The 24,355-nt window shown below is 46.1% G+C and overlaps 1 protein-coding gene across 2 annotated transcripts in view; it reads left to right on the forward strand.

Annotated features, from left to right (window-relative positions):
* Positions 1-24,355, forward strand: part of slc37a2 (solute carrier family 37 member 2) — an 85,216-nt gene that overhangs the window by 19,847 nt on the left and 41,014 nt on the right. For both annotated transcript variants that reach the window (XM_069894478.1, XM_069894477.1), the window contains exons 2-5: positions 1,657-1,738; positions 13,763-13,853; positions 21,523-21,601; positions 22,690-22,825. In XM_069894478.1, coding sequence (XP_069750579.1) covers positions 1,657-1,738; positions 13,763-13,853; positions 21,523-21,601; positions 22,690-22,825 — 388 coding nt within the window. The remainder of the gene's footprint in view (positions 1-1,656; positions 1,739-13,762; positions 13,854-21,522; positions 21,602-22,689; positions 22,826-24,355) is intronic.

The raw sequence follows: 24,355 nt of genomic DNA on the forward strand, positions 1-24,355 counted from the left end.
ATTACTTTGTCAGCGGCTGGATCTTGGACATGATTATCTAATTTCCTGTGCCATTAACTCTTGTCCACTTCCACATCTCTGAAGATAGTCTTCCAGCTTTGTCTTTTCCACGTACAGGTGATGAAGGCGGCTAAAACTTAATCAGGCTCAAAATCAATGATGCTCTACCCAGGGGTATTTGGTAGTTGATGTCACATTTATAGTCAAGAGTGTTAGATATAATCAAAGGTACTTCACTCGCACCAGTTATTAATTTTGAGTCCCATTTTATAAATACATTCTTCTGCTAAATTCTCTCAAATTTTTATCCACTTTTTATGCAGATTTGGAGCCAGTATAAATATGTAAAAAGAAAATATACTTCCGGCCTGTATCATTCTTTTTCCCTAGGAGTCACATACGTATAAACACTGTGAGAGTTCAGTGTGCGAGCCAACCCTCTGTGCAATCCAGAACCATGCTCTATCTTTCTATCTTGGTTTCTTTTTATATATTTTTTAAATGAATTATGTTCCATATTTACCATACTTTTTATTCTAAATAGTGGGGGGGGGGGAGGTAGGGGGACGGGTTTAATACCATGTAATTGACATATCTTAAATTTGTTTAAGCATTTTTTATATAAATTGTATAATTACATGGTTGAAAATTTTAAATAAAATATTTTTAATAACTGTGTTAGATATAGCAGCGTGGAACATAGATTATTTGATGTAACGGTTTGGGGGAGAGGTGATTTGAATATAGATTATGTTGTTTCTTTCAAGTTTTTTCCTTCATTTGTTCAAGTGGCCAAATTCTGCCAACTCACAAGAAGGACCTCTTCTCCACTTCATCCCAGCAGGGTGAGCTGGCCAGTTTGGTCGTAATACCAAACAGTGTTACAAAGCAATCAGACAGCAGCTGGGATTTGCTCCTTTCCCTCGAATGTTTATGCTCCTTGGCAAATTGAAGAGGAGAAAAATCTGCAAATTATCTCTGTGAAAGTGTTCTCCATCGTTTTAGATAAATTTAAATAGATAAAGAAAAATTGCGTTCTGAGGTTTTATTGGACATGTTCTTTTGCAAAACAAGGAGGGCACCGTGGTCAGCATGGATAATTTGGCCTGAATGGCCTATTTCTGAGCTGCGTTACGCAGCCTGCCTGCAACTGAGAGTAAAAGCGTGCAAGTTAATAAATTCTGGCCCAGGCACAGTTAGCACAATGCTATTACAGCACCAGTGACCCAGGTTCAAATCTGTCACTGCCTGTTTCTACCTGTGATTGTGTGGGTTTCCTCCAGATGCTCCGGTTTCCTCCCACCCTCCAAAAATCATACAGGGGTGGTAGGTTAATTGGTGTACTGGCACTGGCTCATGTCGCAAGGGCCTGTTACCGTCCTGTATCTAAATAACACTTCAGGCCATATAAACCTTTAACGATGGTTTTTGTTTCTCGAGTGGGGTGACAACAATGTCTGTTGTTGCTCTCCCTACGCTAGCCTGTACCTATCCTAGCACAACTCCCGAGTGTGATCAAAAATAGCCTATGTTACAATTTCTGAATGTGGACACTGCCCCATTTGCAATCAGTCATCATGGCAGCATTATTGATTTGGGACTCTGTCCGCACATGGTCTTTTGCGAGTCTAATTCAATCTTGTTATTTCTATCCAGGTACCGTGGCTTCACACTGTTGCTAACTTTCCTATTTTACGCAAGTTATCACCTGTCGCGCAAGCCCATCAGCATCGTTAAGGTACGTAGCCATTCAGTGAAACACGAAAGTCTGCAGACATTGTGATTGTAGTAAAACTACACCAAAATGCTGGAGCAACTCAGCAGGACTATCAGTGTCCTTATTGCTGACGATTCGGGCCTGAGCCCTTCTTCAAGGATTAGGCAGAAAGAGCCAAAAGCAGGAAATCTTAAAACATCTCAGAATTCAGAGAGTGTCGGCTGGGGGAGGAATCCAGACCAACAAAAGGTGTTACTTGGATGTGATAAGGGGAGAGAGAGAATTTATCATGTCTGTGTGAACGGAGACAGGGAAGGGAGAGACAGCTGGGGAAGAAGCGGGTGGGTGATTTTAATGAAAGCCAGAGAAGTCGATGTGATGCCATCTGGTTGGACAGTGCCAGTTGGAAGATGAGGTGTTGTTCCTTCAATTTGCAGGTGGTCTCAGTCTGGCAATGCATGAGACCATAGACAGACATGTCAACAAGGGGAATGGGATGGGGAATTGAAATGGGTGGCCACTGGGAGGTCTATGCTGTTGCAGCAGACAGTAAAGTGTTCAAAAAAAGTGATCTCCCAATTTCTCCAATGTAGAGGAGACCACAGTGGGAGCACCAAATTCAATAGATTCACATGAAATGTTGATTTTCTCGGAAGGACTGTTTGGGAACCCGAATGGGGGTGAGGGAGGTTGTGTGGGTGCAAGTGGAGCATTTCCTATGGTTACGGGAGTAGGTGTCGTGGGGAGGGAAGAGTGGACAAGGGACATTTCACTTGTGAATTTGCAGGGGTCATCTATTGCATCTGGTGCTCCTGTTCTGGTCTCCTTTACATTAGTGAGACTTGGCACAGACTGGGAGATCACTTTGTTGAACAATAGCGTGGATCTCCCAGTGGCCACCCATTTCAATTCTCCATCCCATTCCCTTGCTGACGTGTCTGTCCATGGTCTCTTATACTGCTAGAGTGAGACCACCCATAAATTGGAAGAACAATAACTCATCTGACTGGGCATCCTCCAACTGGATGGCAATAATATTGACTTCTCTACTTTTTAATCCATTGCCTCCCCCCAGCTCTGTCACTCCCTTCCCTATCTCCTTTTGCACAAACATGATAAATTGTCACCTCGCCCCTTATCATATTGGTCTGGATTCCTCCCCCAGCTGGCACTATCTGAATTCTGAGGTTTCCTGCTTTTGGCTCATTCTGCTTATTCCCTGAAGAACGGCTCAGGCCCGAAATGTCAGCAATATATCTTTGTATTTTATGGAAACTGCAAAGATCAGCTGAGTTCCTCCTGCATTTCGGTGTGTTTTTAAGTGACCATTGCAATGAGGAAAGAGAGGGTTGTGTCCATTGAAAGAAACTGAAGAAAACTTTGACCCCTGTTTGTTTCCTCAACTGAGTCTCCAGGCCTTTCAATTAAGCCACATCTAGTCTAGAGCCAGTCTCAATGGGGGGGGGGGGAAGGCCCTTGGGGTCCACTGTGCATTCAAGTAAAAGGCTTGCTTTCTTTTCACCCTCGTGTAACATAATTTTTTGTTGTTTCTTACGTAATCGGTAGGAGAGAAGTCTTGAAGAACCCACAGTGTGATTGCTTCGCAGGGAAGGGGGCCCATAAACTTGGGGCAGGGTCCTAATAAGGCATAGACATTCTCAACCTTTCTTCGGCTGGTCTAGATTATTGATTGTGAAGCCTGTTTTCCTGGAGTTGAGTCACAGCTCTGGTTAGAAAGGGGGTAGTTTTACATAAAGATGGTGGTTGATTTGCAGATTAATGAACTGGATTATTGATCTGAAGACGAGTTTGTAAGTGCCACACACCCAGGGAATATAAACTAATTCTTTTTCAGTCAGGAAAGATGGCATGGCACTAGTGCATTAGCTTGTGTTACTGATCTCCTCCAGATGCATCTCTAACCAGTGTGTGACTCCAGGCCCCCGGTATGGGGTTGGCTTTTAACTGCCCTGTGAAGGAGTTAAATAAACCACTCCACATAGGGGCCAGGATGTTGCCTTGATTGGAAAACATGGTATATGAAGCAAGGTTGTCAGAGCCCGGGCTTTTCTCTTTGGAGAGACAATGGATGACAGGTGACTTAATAGAGGTACATAAGATTATGGATGATAAGGAGCTTAGATGGAGTAGACAGCCAGCACCTTTTTCCTGAGGCAAGCATTGGTTTGAGGTGAGTGGAGGAAAAGTTTAGGGGAAACATCAGAGGTAGGTTTTTTTACTCAGAGACTGGTGGTGCCTGGAATGCATTGCTAGGGGTGCTGTGAAGCCTGGTACAATTGATGTAAGAAAATCAATGGGTGTGAGATAGGGAAATATTAGATTGTTGTGGAGTAGGTTTATATAGGTCGGCTCAGCATCGTGGGCCAAATGTTCTGTGATCTAATAGGTGCAGAATGACATAATCTGGCTGACCATCAACAAGGGCACTTCAAGGCTGTGGGCTCAGTCCCTTGGCCATTTTTTCTACATAAGATTGGATCACGAGTTTGGTTCCACTGCAATCTATAAATTCACTGATGATGCCACTGTTGTTGGCCAAGTAACTGATGATCATGAGTCAGGGTATTAGATGAAGTGAGAAAATCTAGTTGTCAGGTGCCAGAAGACCAATCTTGCCCTCAATGTCAATTGGAAACAAAAAGCTTATTATGACTTTAGGGAAAGAAGGGTGTGGTTGTTAAACAAGAAATGTTTGCACCTGCTGGGGTTGAGTACAATATACAAATGTGCTGGGGTTGAGTACAATATACAAACATGCTGGAAAAACTCAGCAGGTTACCTCAGCATTCAATAGGAAGAAATGGGTAGTGAAGGCCCTTTACTTTCTATGGATTCTGCATGACCTGCTGAGTTTCTCCTGCATGTGAGTGTGTGTGTGTATTGCAACTGGGTGAGGGGGTACTTCTAGAGTACATTTTCATGCTATCCACACAAAGGAATAATTACTAGGTTTGTATGTGATAGACCTCAGTTTTCTTCAGGCTGACTTCCAGGCCAAACATCTCCATCGGGCACACAAAACTCAAAACGGTCAACCAGTTTACCTATCTCGGCTGCATCATTTCATCGGATGCAAGGATCGACAACGAGATAGACAACAGACTCGCCAAGGCAAATAGCGCCTTTGGAAGACTACACAAAAGAGTCTGGAAAAACAACCAACTGAAAAACCTCACAAAGATTAGCGTATACAGAGCCGTTGTCATACCCACACTCCTGTTCGGCTCCGAATCATGGGTCCTTTACCGGCATCACCTACGGCTCCTAGAACGCTTCCACCAGCGTTGTCTCCGCTCCATCCTCAACATTCATTGGAGCGACTTCATCATCAACATCGAAGTACTCGAGATGGTAGAGGCCGACAGCATCGAATCCACGCTGCTGAAGATCCAACTGCGCTGGGTAGGTCACGTCTCCAGAATGGAGGACCATCGCCTTCCCAAGATCGTGTTATATGGCGAGCTCTCCACTGGCCACCGTGATAGAGGTGCACCAAAGAAAAGGTACAAGGTCTGCCTAAAGAAAGCTCTTGGTGCCTGCCACATTGACCACCACCAGTGGGCTGATATCGCCTCAAACCGTGCATCTTGGCGCCTCACAGTTCGGCGGGCAGCAACCTCTTTTGGAGAAGACCGCAGACCCCACCTCACTATCAAAAGACAAAGGAGGAAAAACCCAACACCCAACCAATTTTCCCTTGCAACCGCTGCAACCGTGTCTCCCTGTCCCACATCGGACTTGTCAGCCACAAACGAGCCTGCAGCTGACGTAGACATTACCCCTCCATAAATCTTCATCCACGAAGCCAAGCCAAAGAATGTGATAGAAATGTTATCAGGTGTATTTATTTTAATGCAAAGAATATTGTTATAAAGGCTGATTGGCTTAGTCGATGGATTGACACAAGGGATTACGACATTGTTGCTATTAGTGAGATTTGGTTGCCGGAGGGACAGGACTGACAGCTTAATGTTCCAGGCTTCTGTTGCTTCAGACATGATGGAGGTGGAGGGATGTAAGGGGGAGAAGTGGCTACTCAGGGAAAATACCACGGCTGTGTGAAGTCAGGACAGCCAGGAGGGTTTGCCTACAGAGGCCATATGGGTGGAATTGAGGAACTGGAAAGGTGTGACCATACTGATAGGGTTGTATTACAGACTGCCCAATAGTCAGAGAGAGAATTGGAGGAGAAAATTTGTAGAGAGATTGCAGACCAATGTAAGAAGCCGAATGTTGTGATAGTAGGAGATTTTAACTTTCCAAATATTGACTGGGACTCCCTTACTGCAAAAGGGCTGGTTGGCTTGGAGTTTGTCAAAAGTGTTCAGGAAAGTTTTCTAAATCAATATGTAGAGGTATCAATGAAAGAGGATGCAATACTTGATCTCCTACTAGGGAACCAGACAGGTCAGGTGATAGATGTATGTATAGGTGAACATTTTTGGTGCATTGACCATAATGTCATTAGGTGCAAGTTAATTTTAGAAAAGGATAAGTCTGGACCTCATGTTGGGATTCTAAATTGGAGGAAGGCAAATTTTGTAGTAATGACAAAGGATCTAGAAAGAGTGGATTGGGATGTGTTGTTTTCTGGAAAGGGTGTGTTAAGTAAGTGGAGGAAGTTCAAAGGTGAAATCTTGAGAGTGCAGTGTTTGCATGTTTTTGTCAGGATTAAAGGCAAAATTAACAGGCATAGGGATCCCTGGTTTTCAAGGGATATTGGGGATCTGATGAAGAAGAAGAGGGAGGTGTATAGCAGGTATAGGGAACAAGGAGCTAATGAGGTTCTTGAAGAATACAGAAAATGCATGAAAATACTCAAGAAGGAAATTAGGAAAGCAAAAAGAAGACATGAGGTTGTTTTGGCAGATATGTGAAGGTTGTACTGGCCTGCTAACTGGGATGCAACTCAGTACACAAGATGACCGACGAATGCGATGACCCCGCAGACACCACGGGGGCCAATGACCACGGGGGCCAATGACCTTCGTCCCAGGTGACTCTGCACAGCAGGAAGCAATGAGCAACGGCAGGAATGCCAACCAATCTAAGGCCAGCCCTGCTGTGATATCACTCCTGTTGTCAGGAGTATAAGCAGAGGGAGGCCAGTGCAATAAATCGGTCTTCGACTTCTTGGGTGTGTGTCATTCTTTCTACTCTTCACGGTAGTGCGCACACCCTGGCAGGTTCAACTGGCAGTTGGACCCGAAGATAATGAACTAAGCGGCTCTTCATGTGATTTCGTTGAAGTTGTCAACATTCTGGGCATTGCAGCCACACATGTGGTTCAAACAGGCAGAGGCCCAGTTCCACCTTCGACAGATTGCCGCAGCCAACACACGATACTACTACGTGGTGAGCACACTCGACCAGGACATGGCAGCAAGGGTTGTCGATTTCTTGTAGGAGTCTCTGGAGCAAGGCAAATACAATGCTCTCAAGGAGCTATTAACCTGCACCTTCAGGCGCCGCCCAATTGTTGCATTTGGACGTTTTGGGGGAAAGGGTCCCATCCGCTCTCATGAGTGAGATGCTCACCTTTGCTGAGGGACACGGACCTTGCCTGCTCTTCAAGCAGGTTTTCATGGAGCAGCTGCCCAAAGGTATCCAACTCTTGCTCACTGATGAGGACTTCAGCGACCCCAGGTTTGTCACAGCCCGGGCGGACACACTCTGGAGAGCAAAGAAAGAAAACAATGCCTCGGTGGAGCAGATCACAGGGCCCCACACACAGTCACAGGCAGCAAGGCCACAGCAAACAGAGAGGCAAGTGGACCCCCCACCCCGACCTAACAGTTTTGAACTATCACCAACGATGGGATACGGGGGCCTCCCATTCTGCACGTTTCAGGGAAACGCCATGACCAACCATCATTAATGGCTGTGTCAGTGGCCAATGTGACAGCCTCCTCCACATGTGAGACTATCTTCAGGAAGGCACTTCCTCATGGATACTGGCTGCCGAAATAAGTGTCCTCCCCCCACCCCCACCCCTGGCCTTTGACACCTGGAATGGCAAACTGGGCAAGTACTGAAGGCAATGAATAGTACCACCATATGAACGTTTGGCACCCGCACCGTCTCCTTCCGCTTTGGCATTCACGATGGCGGCAGTGGTGCAACTGCTCTTGGGAGCATATCCTGCGAGCCGAGCCCACTGCCTGCTCGTGGACTTTAAAGGGTGGTGCTTGGTGCACACCAGAACCTTTCAAACCACCCCGCCGGGGGAAGCCAAGTTACCTTCCCCCCCCCCCCCAATCTCGACTCTGTCCAACAATGCATTTACGTGGATCCTAGCAGAGTTCCCTTCGATCGTGGCACCACAGTCTTCCTCTGCCGATCAAAAGCATGGGGTAAGGCACCACATTCTCTCCGAGGGCTCCCCACTGCACACCAGGACGTGCCACCTTCCCCCCCAAGAAGCTCATCCTCACCAAGGGGGAGTTTAAAAAATGGAAGAGCTGGGTATAGCACAGCGTTCTGACGGCCCCTGGGTCTCCCCCCTGCACATGGTATCGAAGGGAGCAGGAGAGTGGAGGCCATGTGGTGACTATCGCTGCCTCATTGTGGCCATCACACCTGACAGGTTCCCTGTACCCCACATCCAAGACTTGACTGCTAACTTACAAGGGGCATGGGTGTTTTCAAAACTCGACCTCATCAGGGGCTAGGTCCATCCCGATGGCATCCCTAAAACCACTGTCATTTCCCCTTTGGGACTCTGAATTCTTGAGAATGACCTTTGGACTTAAAAACGCAGCCCAGACTTTTCAGAAGCTGAAGGATGTAGTGGGCCAGGATCTCCCATTCGTGTTCACCTATTTGAATGATATTTTCATCATCAGCCGGAATAGCACAGAACTGCCAGTGCAATAAATCAGTCTTCAATTTGACTTCTTGGGTGTGTGTTATTTGTTTCACACTTTGTGGCAGAGGTAAACCAGAAGCGTTTCTATATATTAAGACTAAAAAGATAGTAAGGGACAAAATTGGTCCGCTTCAGGATCAGAATGGTCGTCTATGTGTGGAGCCTCAAGTAATGGGGAAGATCTTAAAGAGTTTTTTTGCATCAGTATTTACTCTGGAAACTGACATAGTGTATAAGGAAGGAAGGGAAACCAACATAAGTGTCATGGAACAAATACAGATTAAAGAGGAGGAGGTGCTTGCTGCCTGACAGTAAATATATTCCCTTGGACCTTGAGGGAGATTAGTGTAGAAATTGGGCCCTGGCAGAAATATTCAAAATGTCCTTAGCCACGGGTGAGGTGCCTGAAAATTGGAGGGTAGCTCATGTTGTTCCATTGTTTAAAAAAGGCTCCAAAAATAAACTAAGTAATTATACAGCAGTGAGCCTGATGTCAGTAGTAAATAAATTATTAAAAGGAGTTCTGAGAGATAGGATATATAGGTATTTGGATAGCCATGGGCTGTCTTGTAGAGTTTTTTGAGGAGGTTACCAAGAAAGTAGATGAAGCAAAGGCTGTGGATGTTGTCTATGTGGACCTTAGTAAAACCTTGGACAAGGTCCCACATGGGAGGTTAGTGCAGAAGGTTCAGATAGTAGGTATCCACAAAGAGGTTGTAAACTGGACTTGTAATTGGCTGTGTGGGAGGAAACAGAGAGTAGTAGTGGATGGTTGCTTCTCAGCCTGGAGGCCTGTGATTAGTGGGGTGCCTCAAGGATCTGTGTTGGGATCATTGTTGTTTGTTGTCGATATCAATGATCTGAATGATAATGTCAATTGGATCAGCAAATTTGAAGACAACACTAAGGTAGGAAGGGTTGTGGGCAGCGAGGAAGATTTTCAAAGCTTGCAGAGAGATCTGGACCAACTGGGAGAAGGGGGCCAAAAAATGGCAGATGGAGTGTGAGGTGTTGCATTTTGAAAGGGCAAACCAAGGTAGGACATATGCAATGAATGGCCGAAAACTGAGGAAATCGGAGGAGCAGAGAGATCTGGGAATACAGATACATCGTTCTCTGAAGGTGGTGTCGCAGATGGACAGGGTTGTAAAGAAAGATTTTGGTACCTTAGCCTTTATAAATAAAAGTATTGTGTATAGGAGTTGGGATGTTGTGTTGAAGTTGCTTAAGACATTAGTGAGGCCAAACTTGGAAGATTGTTTGCAATTCTGGTCACCTAACTACAGGAAGGATATCAATAAGATTGAGAGAGTGCAGAGAATATTTACTAGGATGTTTTCACATCTTCAGTAGTTAAGTTGTATGCCCGATGGAGATGTGGGGGGGCTGGTAGTCATGGTGGGGAGCTGGCTGATGCAGGACCTCAGTTTTCTTCAGGCTGACTTCCAGGCCAAATGTTTTGGCAGTTTCCGCAAAACAGGACGTCAAGCGCTGAAGAGCTGGCTCTGAATGGGCAACTAAAGCGGCATCGTCTGCAAAGAGTAGTTCATGGACAAGTTGCTCTTGTGTCTTGGTGTGAGCTTGCAGGCGCCTCAGATTGAAGAGACTACCATCCGTGCGGTACCGGATGTAAACAGCGTCTTCATTGTTGAGGTCTTTCATGGCTTGTTTCAGCATCATGCTGAAGAAGATTGAAAAGAGGGTTGGTGCGAGAACGCAGCCTTGCTTCACGCCATTGTTAATGGAGAAGGGTTTAGAGAGCTCATTGCTGTATCTGACCCGACCTTGTTGGTTTTCGTGCAGTTGGATAACCATCGGGCACACAAAACTCAAAACGGTCAACCTGTTTACCTATCTCGGCTGCACCATTTAATCGGATGCAAGGATCGACATCGAGATCCAACTGCGCTGGGTAGGTCACGTCTCCAGAATGGAGGACCATCGCCTTCCCAAGATCGTGTTATATGGCGAGCTCTCCACTGGCCACTGAGACAGAGGTGCACCAAAGAAGAGGTACAAGGACTGCCTAAAGAAGTCTCTTGGTGCCTGCCACATTGACCACTGCCAGTGGGCTGATATCGCCTCAAACCGTGCATCTTGGTGCCTCACAGTTCGGCGGGCAGCAAACTCCTTTGAAAAAGACTGCAGAGCCCACCTCACTGACAAAAGACAAAGGAGGAAAAACCCAACACCCAACCCTAACCAACCAATTATCCGCTGCAACCGTGTCTGCCTGTCCCGCATCGGACTTGTCAGCCACAAATGAGCCTGCAGGTGACATGGACATTACCCCTCCATAAATCTTCGTCCATGAAGCCAAGCCAAAGAAGAAGAAGTTAAGTTACAGGGAAAGATTAAACAGGTTAGGACTTCATTCCTTGAAGTGAAGAAGAATGAGGGGAGATTTGATAGAGATTTACAAGATTATGAGAGGTATAGACAGAGTGGATTGGGTTAAGCTGAAAGGGGAAAGGTTTAGAGGGAACATTAGAGGAAAGTTCTTCACTCGGAGAGTGGTGGGAGTATAGAATGGGCTGCCATCTGATGTGGTGAATATAGGCTTGATCTTGAGTTTTAAGAATTGTTTGGGTAGATTCACGGATGGGTGAGATCTGGAGGATTATGGAGTGGGAGCAGGTCAATGGGACTCACAGAATAATTGTCAGCACAGACTAGAAGTGCCAAATGGCCTGTTTTCTGAGCTGTAGCGTTCTGTGGTACTAGCGCTAGTTGTTGAGGTTCAACAGGGAGGGGGGAAAAATGTCAGTGAGAGCCAGTGCCTCAAGGGAAAGTGGAAAATCTGATAGGAATAGTGTGGGGCAGCCAGGACTGGTTCAGAAGATGAGCTTGGGTGGCATGATTAACATAGCAGTCAGCACCTCCACTTCCTCAATGTCTCTTGCCAACTTTTATAGATGGACCGTCTGGAAATCTACCCTCTCCACTATTGACCATCGACACTCCCTCCTGACTCAGAGGAGCAACTGGGCATTAGCCCTGGCACTAGCCTGCCTGAAGGAGTTTGTTTGTACTCCCCGTGACCTGTGAGGGTTTTTTTTACCCCAGGAGCTCCATTTCCTCTCATCCTCCCAAAAAGTACAGGGAGGTTGGTTAATTGGGTGTAATTGAACTGTATGAGTTTCATGGGCCAGAAGGGCTGTCTACTGGGCTGTATCATTAATTTTTTTTTAAATTAAGTCCTGTTGTGTGATCAAGGTTGACTGTACCCGTGGAGCTACTGCCAGGAGCAACATCTCTCTTGCAAGAGAAGTCAAACTGGATGCCCCCTCGAAGCCACAGAATTCTTCCTCACAACCTGGTCACTCTCCTTCTCCTTGTTTTCCGTCTTGTTGGTTTGTTTCCTTTGATAGTTGACTCCAAAGATCTTTCAGCTCTGCTGCTTGCTTGGGTGTGAGTGAAGTTCCCTTTCACCCCAAGGGAGGTGGGTGTTTGCTTCATGTAGATGGGCGACTCCACAGAAGTGAAACCATGCCTTGCGTTTTGATAGAATCTCCTTGAAAATTGACTTTTCGACCTGCTCTCTGCTCCCATCACATTCTCCTGCCCTCTTTGTGCTCTCACTGGCACCTGGTGGTACAAAATCAATACTGTAGCTGGGCATCTGGCCTGATGTGACTGAACTGTGATTTATAGTAACATGCCCAAAAAACACATGGCAGAAATGTTTGTCAATCACAGCATAGTACAGGCCCTTTGGCCCTCTAACGTGGTACCGACTTGCATAATCCTACCGGAAAAAATACTAAACCTCGTAACCCTCTTTTTTTTCTTTCAACCATGTGACTAAGAGTCTCTTATATGCCCTAATGTTCCATCCCTGGCAAGGTATTCCAGGCAACCACAACTCTTTGCATTTAATAATAAAAAAGTAACCCTGATGCCCCCCCAAACATTTCTCCCTTCACTTTGTGCATCAGTCTGCTTCCATCCATTTCCTCACCCTGTGCCCCAAACAGTTCTTTCTTTTAATAAAAAGAAGCTTTTATTTGTCCTTTGCAAATGAAGCATTTTAATGGTTCAGGTGGCCATTTATATGTTGAATTGTATTTCCCACTATTTTTTCCCCCCCAAAAAAAAACCCACTAGCTGCGTCTGTTCCTTTTGAAGGGGTGAACTTTAATTTGGAGTAATGATATGTGCATGCCCAGATCCTCACTGTGATGTTTGCAGTGTTGTAAACTTGGCCTTATCCTCCTGGCAGAGTTTGCTTATCTTCTGCTTGTGGCTCTAAAGTCTGCCTGCTGTGATCACGACCGGCATTGGAAGTATCAAAAAAGTGTACGGGGGGCTGGTAGGTTGATTGGTCGCATGGATGTATTTGGCTGGTGCAGGCTCGTGGGACGGAAGGGCTTGTTACTGTGATGTGCCATTGAGCAGAAAAGCAGACACAAAACATAGTCTGTTCAACAGGCTTTATTCCACACAAACCTCCACAGAGCTGGCCGTGAGAGTAGCTGTGCTGGCTCTGAAACTGACCTGATATCCCGGAGGGTGATTGGCAGCCGACTGGGTGGGGCTTGGTCCATTCAGGTCGGCTGAGGGTTAAGGGTGAGAGGTGAAATGTTGAAAGGGGAACTTTCTCATGCAGAGAGCGGTGAGAGTGCGGAACGAGCATGTGGACTGAATTTTGACATTTAAGAAGAATTTGGACAGGTACACGGACAGGATGGCTATGGTCCAGGTGCAGGTAAATGGGACAGTCCAGCACAGACTAAGAAGAGCCAAAGGGCCTGTTTCTGTGCTGTAGTGTTGTATGGTTCCAAATTAAATTAAACTTTTTTTTCCACAATTCCTTAAAATGCAGAAAGATGTAGCTTCTCCTCAGCGAAGGGGTGACTCGAAAGCAGATAATGTAGGAAGAACTCGGCCAGTTGAGCAGCTCTGAGAAAGGGAAGGTCTTTCTCTTCCCACAGATGCTGCTTGACAGCTTTTCCTCCATTTTGCGTTATTTGCTTCTGATTCCAGCATCTGCAGTTTTATAGGTTTTCCAATCATGTTATTGAATTGGCCAATTGAATTGGGATGTATTGAGACTGGGATGGGGGGAGCAGGACATGGGCAATCAACTCCTAGGGCAGGTGGTGGCTTTATCTTTCACAGTATGTTACTCACAAAAAAGTACAATTGTTTTCCAGAGTGAACTCCACAGGAATTGTTCTGCAATCGCTGGCCATGGCAACAAAAGTCACCTTGACAATGATACATGGTGCGACTGGGCTCCATTTGGTGAGAATCTCTCTTCATAAGTCCTCTGTGTCACCAGGATACACTTTGCTGGGGAAAAGAAAGACTTGTCACCCTTGTTTCCACATCTAGGAGCAAGTGGAGAAAGGCTAATCTTAAATTGAGTTAAACACTGGAAGGAGTTAGGCCCGAAATGTTGGTTATATACTGTATCCTTACCTCCTATAGACACTCATTCACCCTTTTTTATGCTATCGTGCACCCATTCTATTTGACAGATGCTCAGAGTCTTTTGCCCAGACCAGGGGAATTAGTAATCTGAGGACATATGTTTAAGGTGAGGAGGGGGAGATTTAATAGGAACCTGAGGGGTAATTTTTTTTAACACAGACAATAGTGGGTGCGTGGAACGGGCTGCCAGAGGAGGTGGTTGAGGCAGGTGCTATGGCAGTGTTTAAGAGAAGGATGACGAGAGTGAAGGTAGGGCCACATAAGGATAAAGGGTGGAACAAGTGCCTGGAGGCAGAGTAGGTAGGGTATGTCCTAAATTAATACTTTGCTTCAGTGTTCATCAGAGAAGTCAACATGAGGCCAGCACAGAACCGGCTTACATGCTGGAACATGTTGAAGTTGAGAAAAACAAAGTGCTGGCTCTTCTTAAAAACATTAGTATTGATAAAAGCCCTGGGACTTGAGGAGATATACCCCAGGTAACTACAGGAAGCGAGGGGAAGAGATTGCTGGGGCATTGGCAATGATCTTTGCTTCCTTCCTGGACAAGGGAAGGTACCGGAGGATTGGAGACTGGCAAATATAGTCTCTTGTTTCAAAATGTAGGAGGAATAATCCTGGGAATTATAAACCAGAGATTCTTACATCAGTGCTGGGCAAACTATTGGAAAAGAACAGGATTTATGAGCATTTTGAGAAGTATAGTCTTCTTGGGGATAGTTTGGTGAGGTCGTGCATCAGAAGCCTAATTGAGTGTTTGGAGGAAGTAACAAAACAAATTGATGAAGGTAGATGTGGTGTATATGGATCTTAGTGAGGCATTTGACTCATTCAGAAAGAGATGAGGCATGGAACCTTAGCTATGTGGATTCACAATTGGCTTGCCTGCAGAAACCAGAGGATAGTGGAAGATGGAATGTATTCTGGCTGGAGGTCAGTGACTTGTGGAGTTCCACAGGGATCTGTTCTGGGACCCCTGCTCTTGTGATTTTATAAATGGATGGGCCATTAAGTTTGCGGATGACATGAAAATTGGAGGAGTTGAGAATGATGTAAAAAGATATTGCCAGTTGCAGCAGGATACAGAGATGGGCAGAGAAATGGCAAATAAATTTCAATTTGGATAAGTGTGAAGTTTAAAGGCTGAACTTGAAAATGGGTACATGGTTAATGGCAGTGTGGAAGAACAGAGGGATATTGGGGTCCAAATCTATAGATCTCTTTATGTTGTGCAGATTGATAGAATAATTTTAAAAAAGCAATGGTATGCTGGCCTTCATTAGTTGGGGGTTGAGTTTAAAGCCGCGAGGTAATTTTGCTGTATAAAATTCTGTTTAGACCCACACTTAGAATATTGTGTTCAGTTCTGGTCACCTCATTACAGGAAGCTATGGAGAGGGTGCAGAGGAGATTTACCAGGAAGTGGCCTGAATTGGAAAATATGTCTGATGAGGCAAGATTATCAGATCGAGGGCTTTTCTCTTTGGAGCAATGAAGGATGAGAGGTGACTTAATAGAAATTTATGAGAGGCATTTATGGGGTGAACATCCAGCACCCTTTCCCCAGGCCGAGTAGCAAACACAAAAGGGCATCTGTAAAAGGTGAGGGAAGGAAAGCTTAGGGGAGTTGTCACGGTTAGGTTTTTTTTACAACACAGAGTTGTGGGTGTTTGTAGAGACTGGTACAATAAGGACATTTATAAGACTCAGCGGGCACATAGATGAAAGAAAAATAGAAGGTTATGGGTGTGAGCTAGGGAAGATTTGGAATCTTGGCTAGGTTTATATAGGCTGGTACAACATCATGGGCTGAAGGGTCTTTACTGTGCTGTAATCTGTTTTTAGCAGAGAGCCTTTGGAGGAACTTGGGCAGGTTTGGAGAATGGGCAAAGAAATGGCAGCTGGAATACAAAGTAGGGAAGTATATGATTGTGCACTTTGGGAAATAGAATAAAGAAGTGGACTATTTGCTAATTGGGGAGGGAATTCAGAAAGCAGTATTCACAAAAGGTTAACTTGAACCAGTGGCAAGGAGGGCAAATGCAATGTTAGCATTTATTGCAAGACAGCTAGGCTATAAATGCAAAGATGTAATGCTGAGGCATTGGTCAGACTACATTTGAAGCAGTTTCTGGGCCCCAAAAACAAGGGGGAATGTCCTGCCATTGGACAGGGTCTGGAAGAGGTTTATGAGAATGAGAGGGTTAACATGTGTGGAGTGTTTGTTGACGCTGGATCTGTACTCACTGGAGTTTAGAAAGATGTTGGGGGGGGCAAATCTTATCAAAATATAATGAATATTGTAGGGGCTGGATAGAATGGAAGTGAAAGTGCAAAGCCGCAGAATAAAAGGACTTCCCTTTGGAACAGAGATGAGGTGGTTTCTTCTGCCAAAGGATGGTGAATCTGTGAGATTCCTGGCCACAGCCGGTTATGGAGGTCAAGTCATTTTGAGTATATTGATTCTTGATTAGTAAGGGTGTCAAAGGTTATGGTGAGAAGCAGGAGAATGAGGTTTAGAGGAAAAATTCATCAGCCATGATTTGAATGGCAGGACAAAGTCGATTGGCTAAATGGCTTAATCCCGCTCTTTAGCCCATAATTGACTGTTTAAGAATGAAAGAACAGCTGATGTCTCTCGGCCAGTTTATTTAAACAGACAAGATGACATGTTGACCTGATAGAATCAAAGGCCATTTATGACAGGGAGTTTCTTGGTATAGAGCCCCTCAGCTTGTATCTGTTCTTGAACTTAAACCAGTGTGTGCAAAAGTGGAGAAAAATAATGTCCAAAAGCTGCATTTTGTTTTTTGTTTGTTTTGCAAAATCACACTCGCAGAGAACTGGGCATTAAGAAGGACCATCAGCTTGGTGTAGAAGTTAGCCAGTAGAGTGGATCCATCCCAGATTTTGGCCTCTTCAGGAAGCCAACTGCAACTCTGATGAAGAGTCTTTGAGCTGAAGCATTAACTCCTGGGTTTTTTTTCCCTCTGGAGATGTTACCTGATGCTGGGAGCTTCCGGTAGCTTGTTTATTTTATCTCAGATTTGCAGCATTTCTCTCCCTTCTCCAAGCTGTCATGCTACTGTAGTTTCTCAAGGACATTGTTGATATACCTCTTAACCCTATCAAAGCATTGACATCTCTTGGTTCTTGATCCTGAATTTAAAAGGCTAGTGAGAAGGGAAGAATGGGAGGGGGTAAAAGTCCAGAACAAACAGACGAAAAGGCATTAATTGGATATGATAAGAGGACAAGATAGAGGAAAGGTGAAAATTAATTTGTGGGGGTGGGGGAGATATTTTTTGGCTCTGAAAGGAGACAGGGAAGTGATAGACAGAGCTAAAAGAAAGAAGAGCTGGGAAAGAGTGGGGAGAGAGACAAAAGGCAAATTGAAGGAAGAGCACCATATACTGTCTGGGCTCCCACCAATTTCTGTTAGCCCCTAACCCCTTTCTTTCCTCTAGCTGACTCTCTCTTCCTTTTTCTCACTCCCTTCACGGAGGCAAAAACAAACCCCCTCTCACCAATTAATTCTCCTCCCTCCTATCCTCTCATCATATCATATCTTCCCTTTTCCCCCAGCCTTTTAATAAAGGCACCTGCCTGCTTTTTACTTGTACCTTGAGGAGGGGTTCAGGACCAAAACATCGGTAAGTCATCCTTCCCTCCTATGGACGTTGCAAGGTTGGCTGAGTTCCTCCAGCATTTTTGCGTCCTTGAGGAGTGCTTCAACCCAAACTCTCTGTGCAGTGCTAGAATGATCCCCTTTCTGGTGCTGATCCTGGGGCCTCTTGTTCCTGGGGCCTCTTGTTCCTGGGGCCTCTTGTTCCTGGGGCCTCTTGTTCCTGGGGCCTCTTGTTCCTGGGGCCTCTTGTTCCTGGGGCCTCTTGTTCCTGGGGCCTCTTGTTCCTGGGGCCTCTTGTTCCTGGGGCCTCTTGTTCCTGGGGCCTCTTGTTCCTGGGGCCTCTTGTTCCTGGGGCCTCTTGTTCCTGGGGCCTCTTGTTCCTGGGGCCTCTTGTTCCTGGGGCCTCTTGTTCCTGGGGCCTCTTGTTCCTGGGGCCTCTTGTTCCTGGGGCCTCTTGTTCCTGGGGCCTCTTGTTCCTGGGGCCTCTTGTTCCTGGGGCCTCTTGTTCCTGGGGCCTCTTGTTCCTGGGGCCTCTTGTTCCTGGGGCCTCTTGTTCCTGGGGCCTCTTGTTCCTGGGGCCTCTTGTTCCTGGGGCCTCTTGTTCCTGGGGCCTCTTGTTCCTGGGGCCTCTTGTTCCTGGGGCCTCTTGTTCCTGGGGCCTCTTGTTCCTGGGGCCTCTTGTTCCTGGGGCCTCTTGTTCCTGGGGCCTCTTGTTCCTGGGGCCTCTTGTTCCTGGGGCCTCTTGTTCCTGGGGCCTCTTGTTCCTGGGGCCTCTTGTTCCTGGGGCCTCTTGTTCCTGGGGCCTCTTGTTCCTGGGGCCTCTTGTTCCTGGGGCCTCTTGTTCCTGGGGCCTCTTGTTCCTGGGGCCTCTTGTTCCTGGGGCCTCTTGTTCCTGGGGCCTCTTGTTCCTGGGGCCTCTTGTTCCTGGGGCCTCTTGTTCCTGGGGCCTCTTGTTCCTGGGGCCTCTTGTTCCTGGGGCCTCTTGTTCCTGGGGCCTCTTGTTCCTGGGGCCTCTTGTTCCTGGGGCCTCTTGTTCCTGGGGCCTCTTGTTCCTGGGGCCTCTTGTTCCTGGGGCCTCTTGTTCCTGGGGCCTCTTGTTCCTGGGGCCTCTTGTTCCTGGGGCCTCTTGTTCCTGGGGCCTCTTGTTCCTGGGGCCTCTTGTTCCTGGGGCCTCTTGTTCCTGGGGCCTCTTGTTCCTGGGGCCTCTTGTTCCTGGGGCCTCTTGTTCCTGGGGCCTCTTGTTCCTGGGGCCTCTTGTTCCTGGGGCCTCTTGTTCCTGGGGCCTCTTGTTCCTGGGGCCTCTTGTTCCTGGGGCCTCTTGTTCCTGGGGCCTCTTGTTCCTGGGGCCTCTTGTTCCTGGGGCCTCTTGTTCCTGGGGCCTCTTGTTCCTGGGGCCTCTTGTTCCTGGGGCCTCTTGTTCCTGGGGCCTCTTGTTCCTGGGGCCTCTTGTTCCTGGGGCCTCTTGTTCCTGGGGCCTCTTGTTCCTGGGGCCTCTTGTTCCTGGGGCCTCTTGTTCCTGGGGCCTCTTGTTCCTGGGGCCTCTTGTTCCTGGGGCCTCTTGTTCCTGGGGCCTCTTGTTCCTGGGGCCTCTTGTTCCTGGGGCCTCTTGTTCCTGGGGCCTCTTGTTCCTGGGGCCTCTTGTTCCTGGGGCCTCTTGTTCCTGGGGCCTCTTGTTCCTGGGGCCTCTTGTTCCTGGGGCCTCTTGTTCCTGGGGCCTCTTGTTCCTGGGGCCTCTTGTTCCTGGGGCCTCTTGTTCTTGGAGATGCATCCTGATCACTGTGAGATACCAGTGTGTGTCAGACTGGATGCCAGGCCTTTCCCTGAGGTGTTACAACTAAAATCCATTTTGCCTTCACTAGCTGCTGTGGGTGTATCAGCACTGTAATTGCACCACCTAGAGTGGCCTCTAGCAAGTTGCTGTTTGTTTTTAATTTTATCCAAGGCAAGGTAATGAGCATAATAGTTGCTGATTGAGAATCCAGTTGGAATTCAGTGATGAATCCATGGAATTCATTGCCGCAGATGGCTGCTGAGCTAAATCATTGGATCTATTTAAGATATAGGTCAAGAAGTTGTAGATTAGGAAATGAATTGAGGATTATGGGTTGAAGTCAGAAGAATGGGGTTAAAAAAGATAGTAAATTAGCCATGATGGAATAGACGGGACAGACTCAATGGGCTGAATGGCCTAATTCTGCTCCTGTGTCTCATGGTCTTCACTCATTGTCAACCTGAGCAAGAGTCTTCATCACCTGGTTTCTATCAAGGTTCCTGTTGATAATTTGCCAATCCTGATCAGACAGCATTAGAATGTCACAAACCCTTTCATGTTGTTTAAAATTAAACTGAGGACTTTGTCATCCAACCTAACAAAATGGTATTCTCTGGACCATGGTGCAGAACAGTGCCAGCCACCCAATCAGATATAACTCGGATAGCTGATAGCTCAGTTGATAGAGTGCTGGTCTTGTAAACCAGGGGTCGTGAGTTCGTTCCTCGCTGGGGGCTAATCTCTCTGAGGGGCTAATCTCTCTGAGGGGCTAATCTCTCTGAGAGGCTAATCTCTCTGAGGGGCTAATCTCTCTGAGGGGCTAATCTCTCTGAGGGGCTAATCTCTCTGAGGGGCTAATCTCTCTGAGGGGCTAATCTCTCTGAGAGGCCAATCTCTCTGAGGGGCTAATCTCTCTGAGAGGCTAATCTCTCTGAGAGGCTAATCTCTCTGAGGGGCTAATCTCTCTGAGGGGCTAATCTCTCTGAGAGGCTAATCTCTCTGAGGGGCACATTTCTCTGAGGGGCACTGGACAAAGTGGTGACTCTCTGTCTTCCTAATGGTAGACAAATTTCATGTATGCTTCATTCTAAATGTAGTATGGAACCTTTATATACATGTATAAATAAATATTCTTAATAAATAGTAGAGTCACAGCAAGTTGTTTTAGCAATCTCACTGTCCATGCGAAGAAGCTGTTTGTCAGCCTGGTGGTTCTGGCTCTGATGCTTCTGTATCTTCTTCCCGATGGGAGTAGGTGGAAGATGCTGAGTGTGGGGTAGGAGGGGTCTAGCATCGGTGTTACAAGTAGGGATAGTGTTGTACCTACCAGCTCGAAGCAACCAAAAATTATGGCTTTATTCATAAAATGTAGTTGGAATTCTTTGCTCGCAATAGTTTCCTTGATGGTATAGATCAGTGGTTTTCAAACTTTTTCTTTCCACCTATGCCATCGGTGGTCTGTGATTGGTAAAGGTGGGTTGTGAGTGGGAAGGGAAGGTTGAGAATCACTGCTCCAGACCCAATTGTTACTGAAATATTTGCTTGAGAAAAATGGGCATTGGCCCATTTCCTTTGGAGTTCTGAAACCGTGCACGTAACGAGTCAATTAAAGACGATTAAAAGAGTGGTTTTCAAACTTTTTTCTTTCCACCCTCATCCCACCTTGAGCACTTTTTCTTTCCATCCACATCCCACCTTAAGCAATCCCTCACTAATCACAGAGCACCAATGGCATAGGGATAAAGTTTGAAACCACTGATGTGAATGGTCTGCCTGGTGGAAGCAGTGGAAACCGAGTTGTGAAAGCTGCTTCTCTGCTCAGCCCAATGAGAAACTCCTGAGTTATAATCCAGGAGGCAAGGACAATTGTAAGTCTCTGTCAAGGTGTTTTGGGGCCAGAGGTGTTGAATGTTACTTTTTCTCCATCCATCTGCTGCTTTAGTTGATTGAGATGCTGGGTTTTGTGGCCCAGAAACCAAGTCATTGTAATGCATGGCCGTAATGGGGCCGCATTCCACTTGTAATGCAGGAGATAGATGTTCTCTAGGTATCTGTAACTGCTCTGCAATTTGATTTTTCAGATAAACCCAGCTACAAGATGTTGTTTGCAGCACTGGATAACTCCTTCTTGATAGCTTATGCCATTGGAATGTTTTTCAGGTGAGTGTGATAGAAGTTTGAGCCAGTGTGTGAATTTGTGGTCAGGGTGTAGCTCTCAATTATGAATGTGCCCTCCCCCTATCCCAAGACAATAAATGTGCAGAGCAAAGCTCCCCTAAACTCTGCTTTAATATTGAATGCCTGTTAGCGCGGTTGAATTCACAGTGAGTGCAACGCGAGTACAACACAGCCCACGTTCGTATCAGGGCACTGTCTGTAAGGAGCTTGTACATTCTTCCTATGTCGGCGTGGACATTCTTTGAGTGAACGTGGAACATCTCAGGCTCTTCCCCTCCCCCCCCCCCCCCATGATATTGTGCCAACCAATGTAAAGCCACCCTACAACAATCTAATTTTCCCCTACCTCACACCCAGAACCCTCTATTTGTTCTTAAATTTGTTTGGCTAAGAATCTTCGCTAGAGTTTCCTCCCTCATTTTCAGGGTGTATGGGCTAAGGAGGCTAATTGGTCACATGGGTGGATGGGGTAACACATGCTCATGGGCTGGAAAGGCCTGCTACCTTGCAGTAACTCTATATTAAAAATAAAAATGTCAATAACTCGAGATTATTAACTTAATTAGAAGCAATTTTTTTAGCGTATTCTGAAGGGAGTCCATTATTAGAACTTGTCTAAAGAAATTAAACTTCAACTAGCATTGATGAAAATTTATTGTTGTATTGCACAAATCCTGTAATTCTTGCTGCAGCCACACAGGTACAAACTACAATGGGGTAAATGTAATTACCACAATGTGCCAAGAGGTAATAAATCCAAAAGGATAGATAAGTATTCACAAGAATAAATACATATTCACAATTGCAGATCATGCAGGGAATGGAAGTGATGTTTCGACAATGCAGATGTGTCTTTTATTTGCCCCTGAGTAGTATATGGCTGGTGTAGTGAGTGGAGATTCAAGAGCCTGATAGCTGTGGAGATTTCCATCTCACTGAAGTTTAATTTAAATACAAGCTAACCTATGCCTCGTGGCCAGTTGCTGTAGTATCCAGGACTTTGTATGCTGACAGCACGTTACTTCTGATATCGACCCACACTCAGGCTGGTTTCTCTCTCCTCTCCTTAGTGGTATTTTTGGGGAGCGTGTCCCTCTGCGATATTACCTGACTGTTGGGATGTTTCTCAGTGGATTGTTCACTGCACTCTTTGGATTTGGATTTTACTGGCAGGTTCACAGCATCTGGTTCTACGTGTTTATACAGGTCAGTGCGGCTAAGCGGTTGGGAGCCTGTCGAGCAACTGCAGCTCTCTGAGGCAAGGGTAGGCCGCTGATCCCCGTGAAACACATTCTGCACTGTTTCCTTCTTCCTGCCCTCGTGTGTGTTTGAATTAATTAAAAACGTGGTTAGTAAGTTTCAGGATGATGTCAAAAATTGGTGTCTAAGATACAACAGGAGCACGATCAACTGGGAAAGTGGCCCAAGCAATGGCAGATGGAATTTAACTCTGACAAGTGGGAGATGTGGCATTTTGGTAGATTAAACCAGGCAGGACTTGCAGAGTAAATGGTGGGACCCTGGAGAGGACAGAGAGACCTGGGATAGAGAGGGACAGAATGGTGAAGAATATGGGGAATTAAGGGTTAAGGGGGAAAGAGGCACGTATGTGGAGCTGAGTCCACAGTCAGATCAGTCATTATCTTGTTGAATGGCAGAGCAGGCTTGACGGGCAAGATGGTCTACTCCTGTTATTTCATGCCTTTTTCTTAAAATGTTTTGATACATTTGCTTTCATCGATCGAGGAATTGAGTTCAGGAATTGGGAGGTCATGTTGTAGATGTACAAGGTACTGGTGAGACCACACAGAGTATTGTGCACAGTTCTGGTCACCTAGCTATAGGAGAGATGTCATTCAGATGGATAGGCTGCAGAGAAGATTCACTGGATTGGAGGTCTTGATTTTCAAGAAGAAACTGGAGAATCTCCTGTTTTTTATTCCCCCAGAACAGAGGAGGCTAAAGGATGACCTTTTAGAGGTATACAAAATCTTGAGGGGGTGTAGATAAGGGGAATAGTCTTTTTCCCAGGGTAAGAGAATCTAAAACTAGAGAGCAGATTTGAGAGGGGGAGGGAAGATTTAAAGTGGACTTGAGAGGCTCCTTTTTCACACAGAAGTTGGTGGGTATAAGGGACAAGCTGCCAGAACTGGTGGTAGAAGTAGGTACAATTGCAAAATTTAAAAGATATTTAGATGGGTACGTGGATGGGAAATATGGTCCGAATGCAGGCAAATGGGTCTAGCTTGGGTAAACAACTTGGTAGGCATAGACAAGAAGGGCCACTGTAAAACCCTGACAGTTTTTGCTTTGCATAAGTTATGGTGCTAAATTGATTACTTGGTCAAATGCTTTTGAATAGCAAGGTTTTATTTTTTCTTGCTCCTTTTTCAACAAGTTGGGACTTCTAACACAAGTGCACACCAAGTGCGGGCACAGAGCTCTCACCTGTACAGCTTAAGGATATCATCCCTTGTTGGAAAAAGCAGTACCTTGCCTTTGCATCCTTTCCCACAGGGGTGAATGTGCTCTGGGGAATGTGGCTGGCTTCTCAGTGTAACTCACTCCAGCCAAAAAGGTCTTCCTCCTCAAAGGGCAGTCTTTGAAGTTCAGTCTTGGTATTTAACAATTTCCTTTTTGTTTTTAAACACGGTCCCAAGATATCAAAGTTGGTTAATTAGCTGCTGTAAAATCCCAGCATGTTGGTGGGTGGTATAATCTGGAGAAAGCTGCAGG

The sequence above is a fragment of the Narcine bancroftii genome, chromosome 8 (assembly GCF_036971445.1).
Source record: "Narcine bancroftii isolate sNarBan1 chromosome 8, sNarBan1.hap1, whole genome shotgun sequence".
NCBI lineage: Eukaryota > Metazoa > Chordata > Chondrichthyes > Torpediniformes > Narcinidae > Narcine > Narcine bancroftii.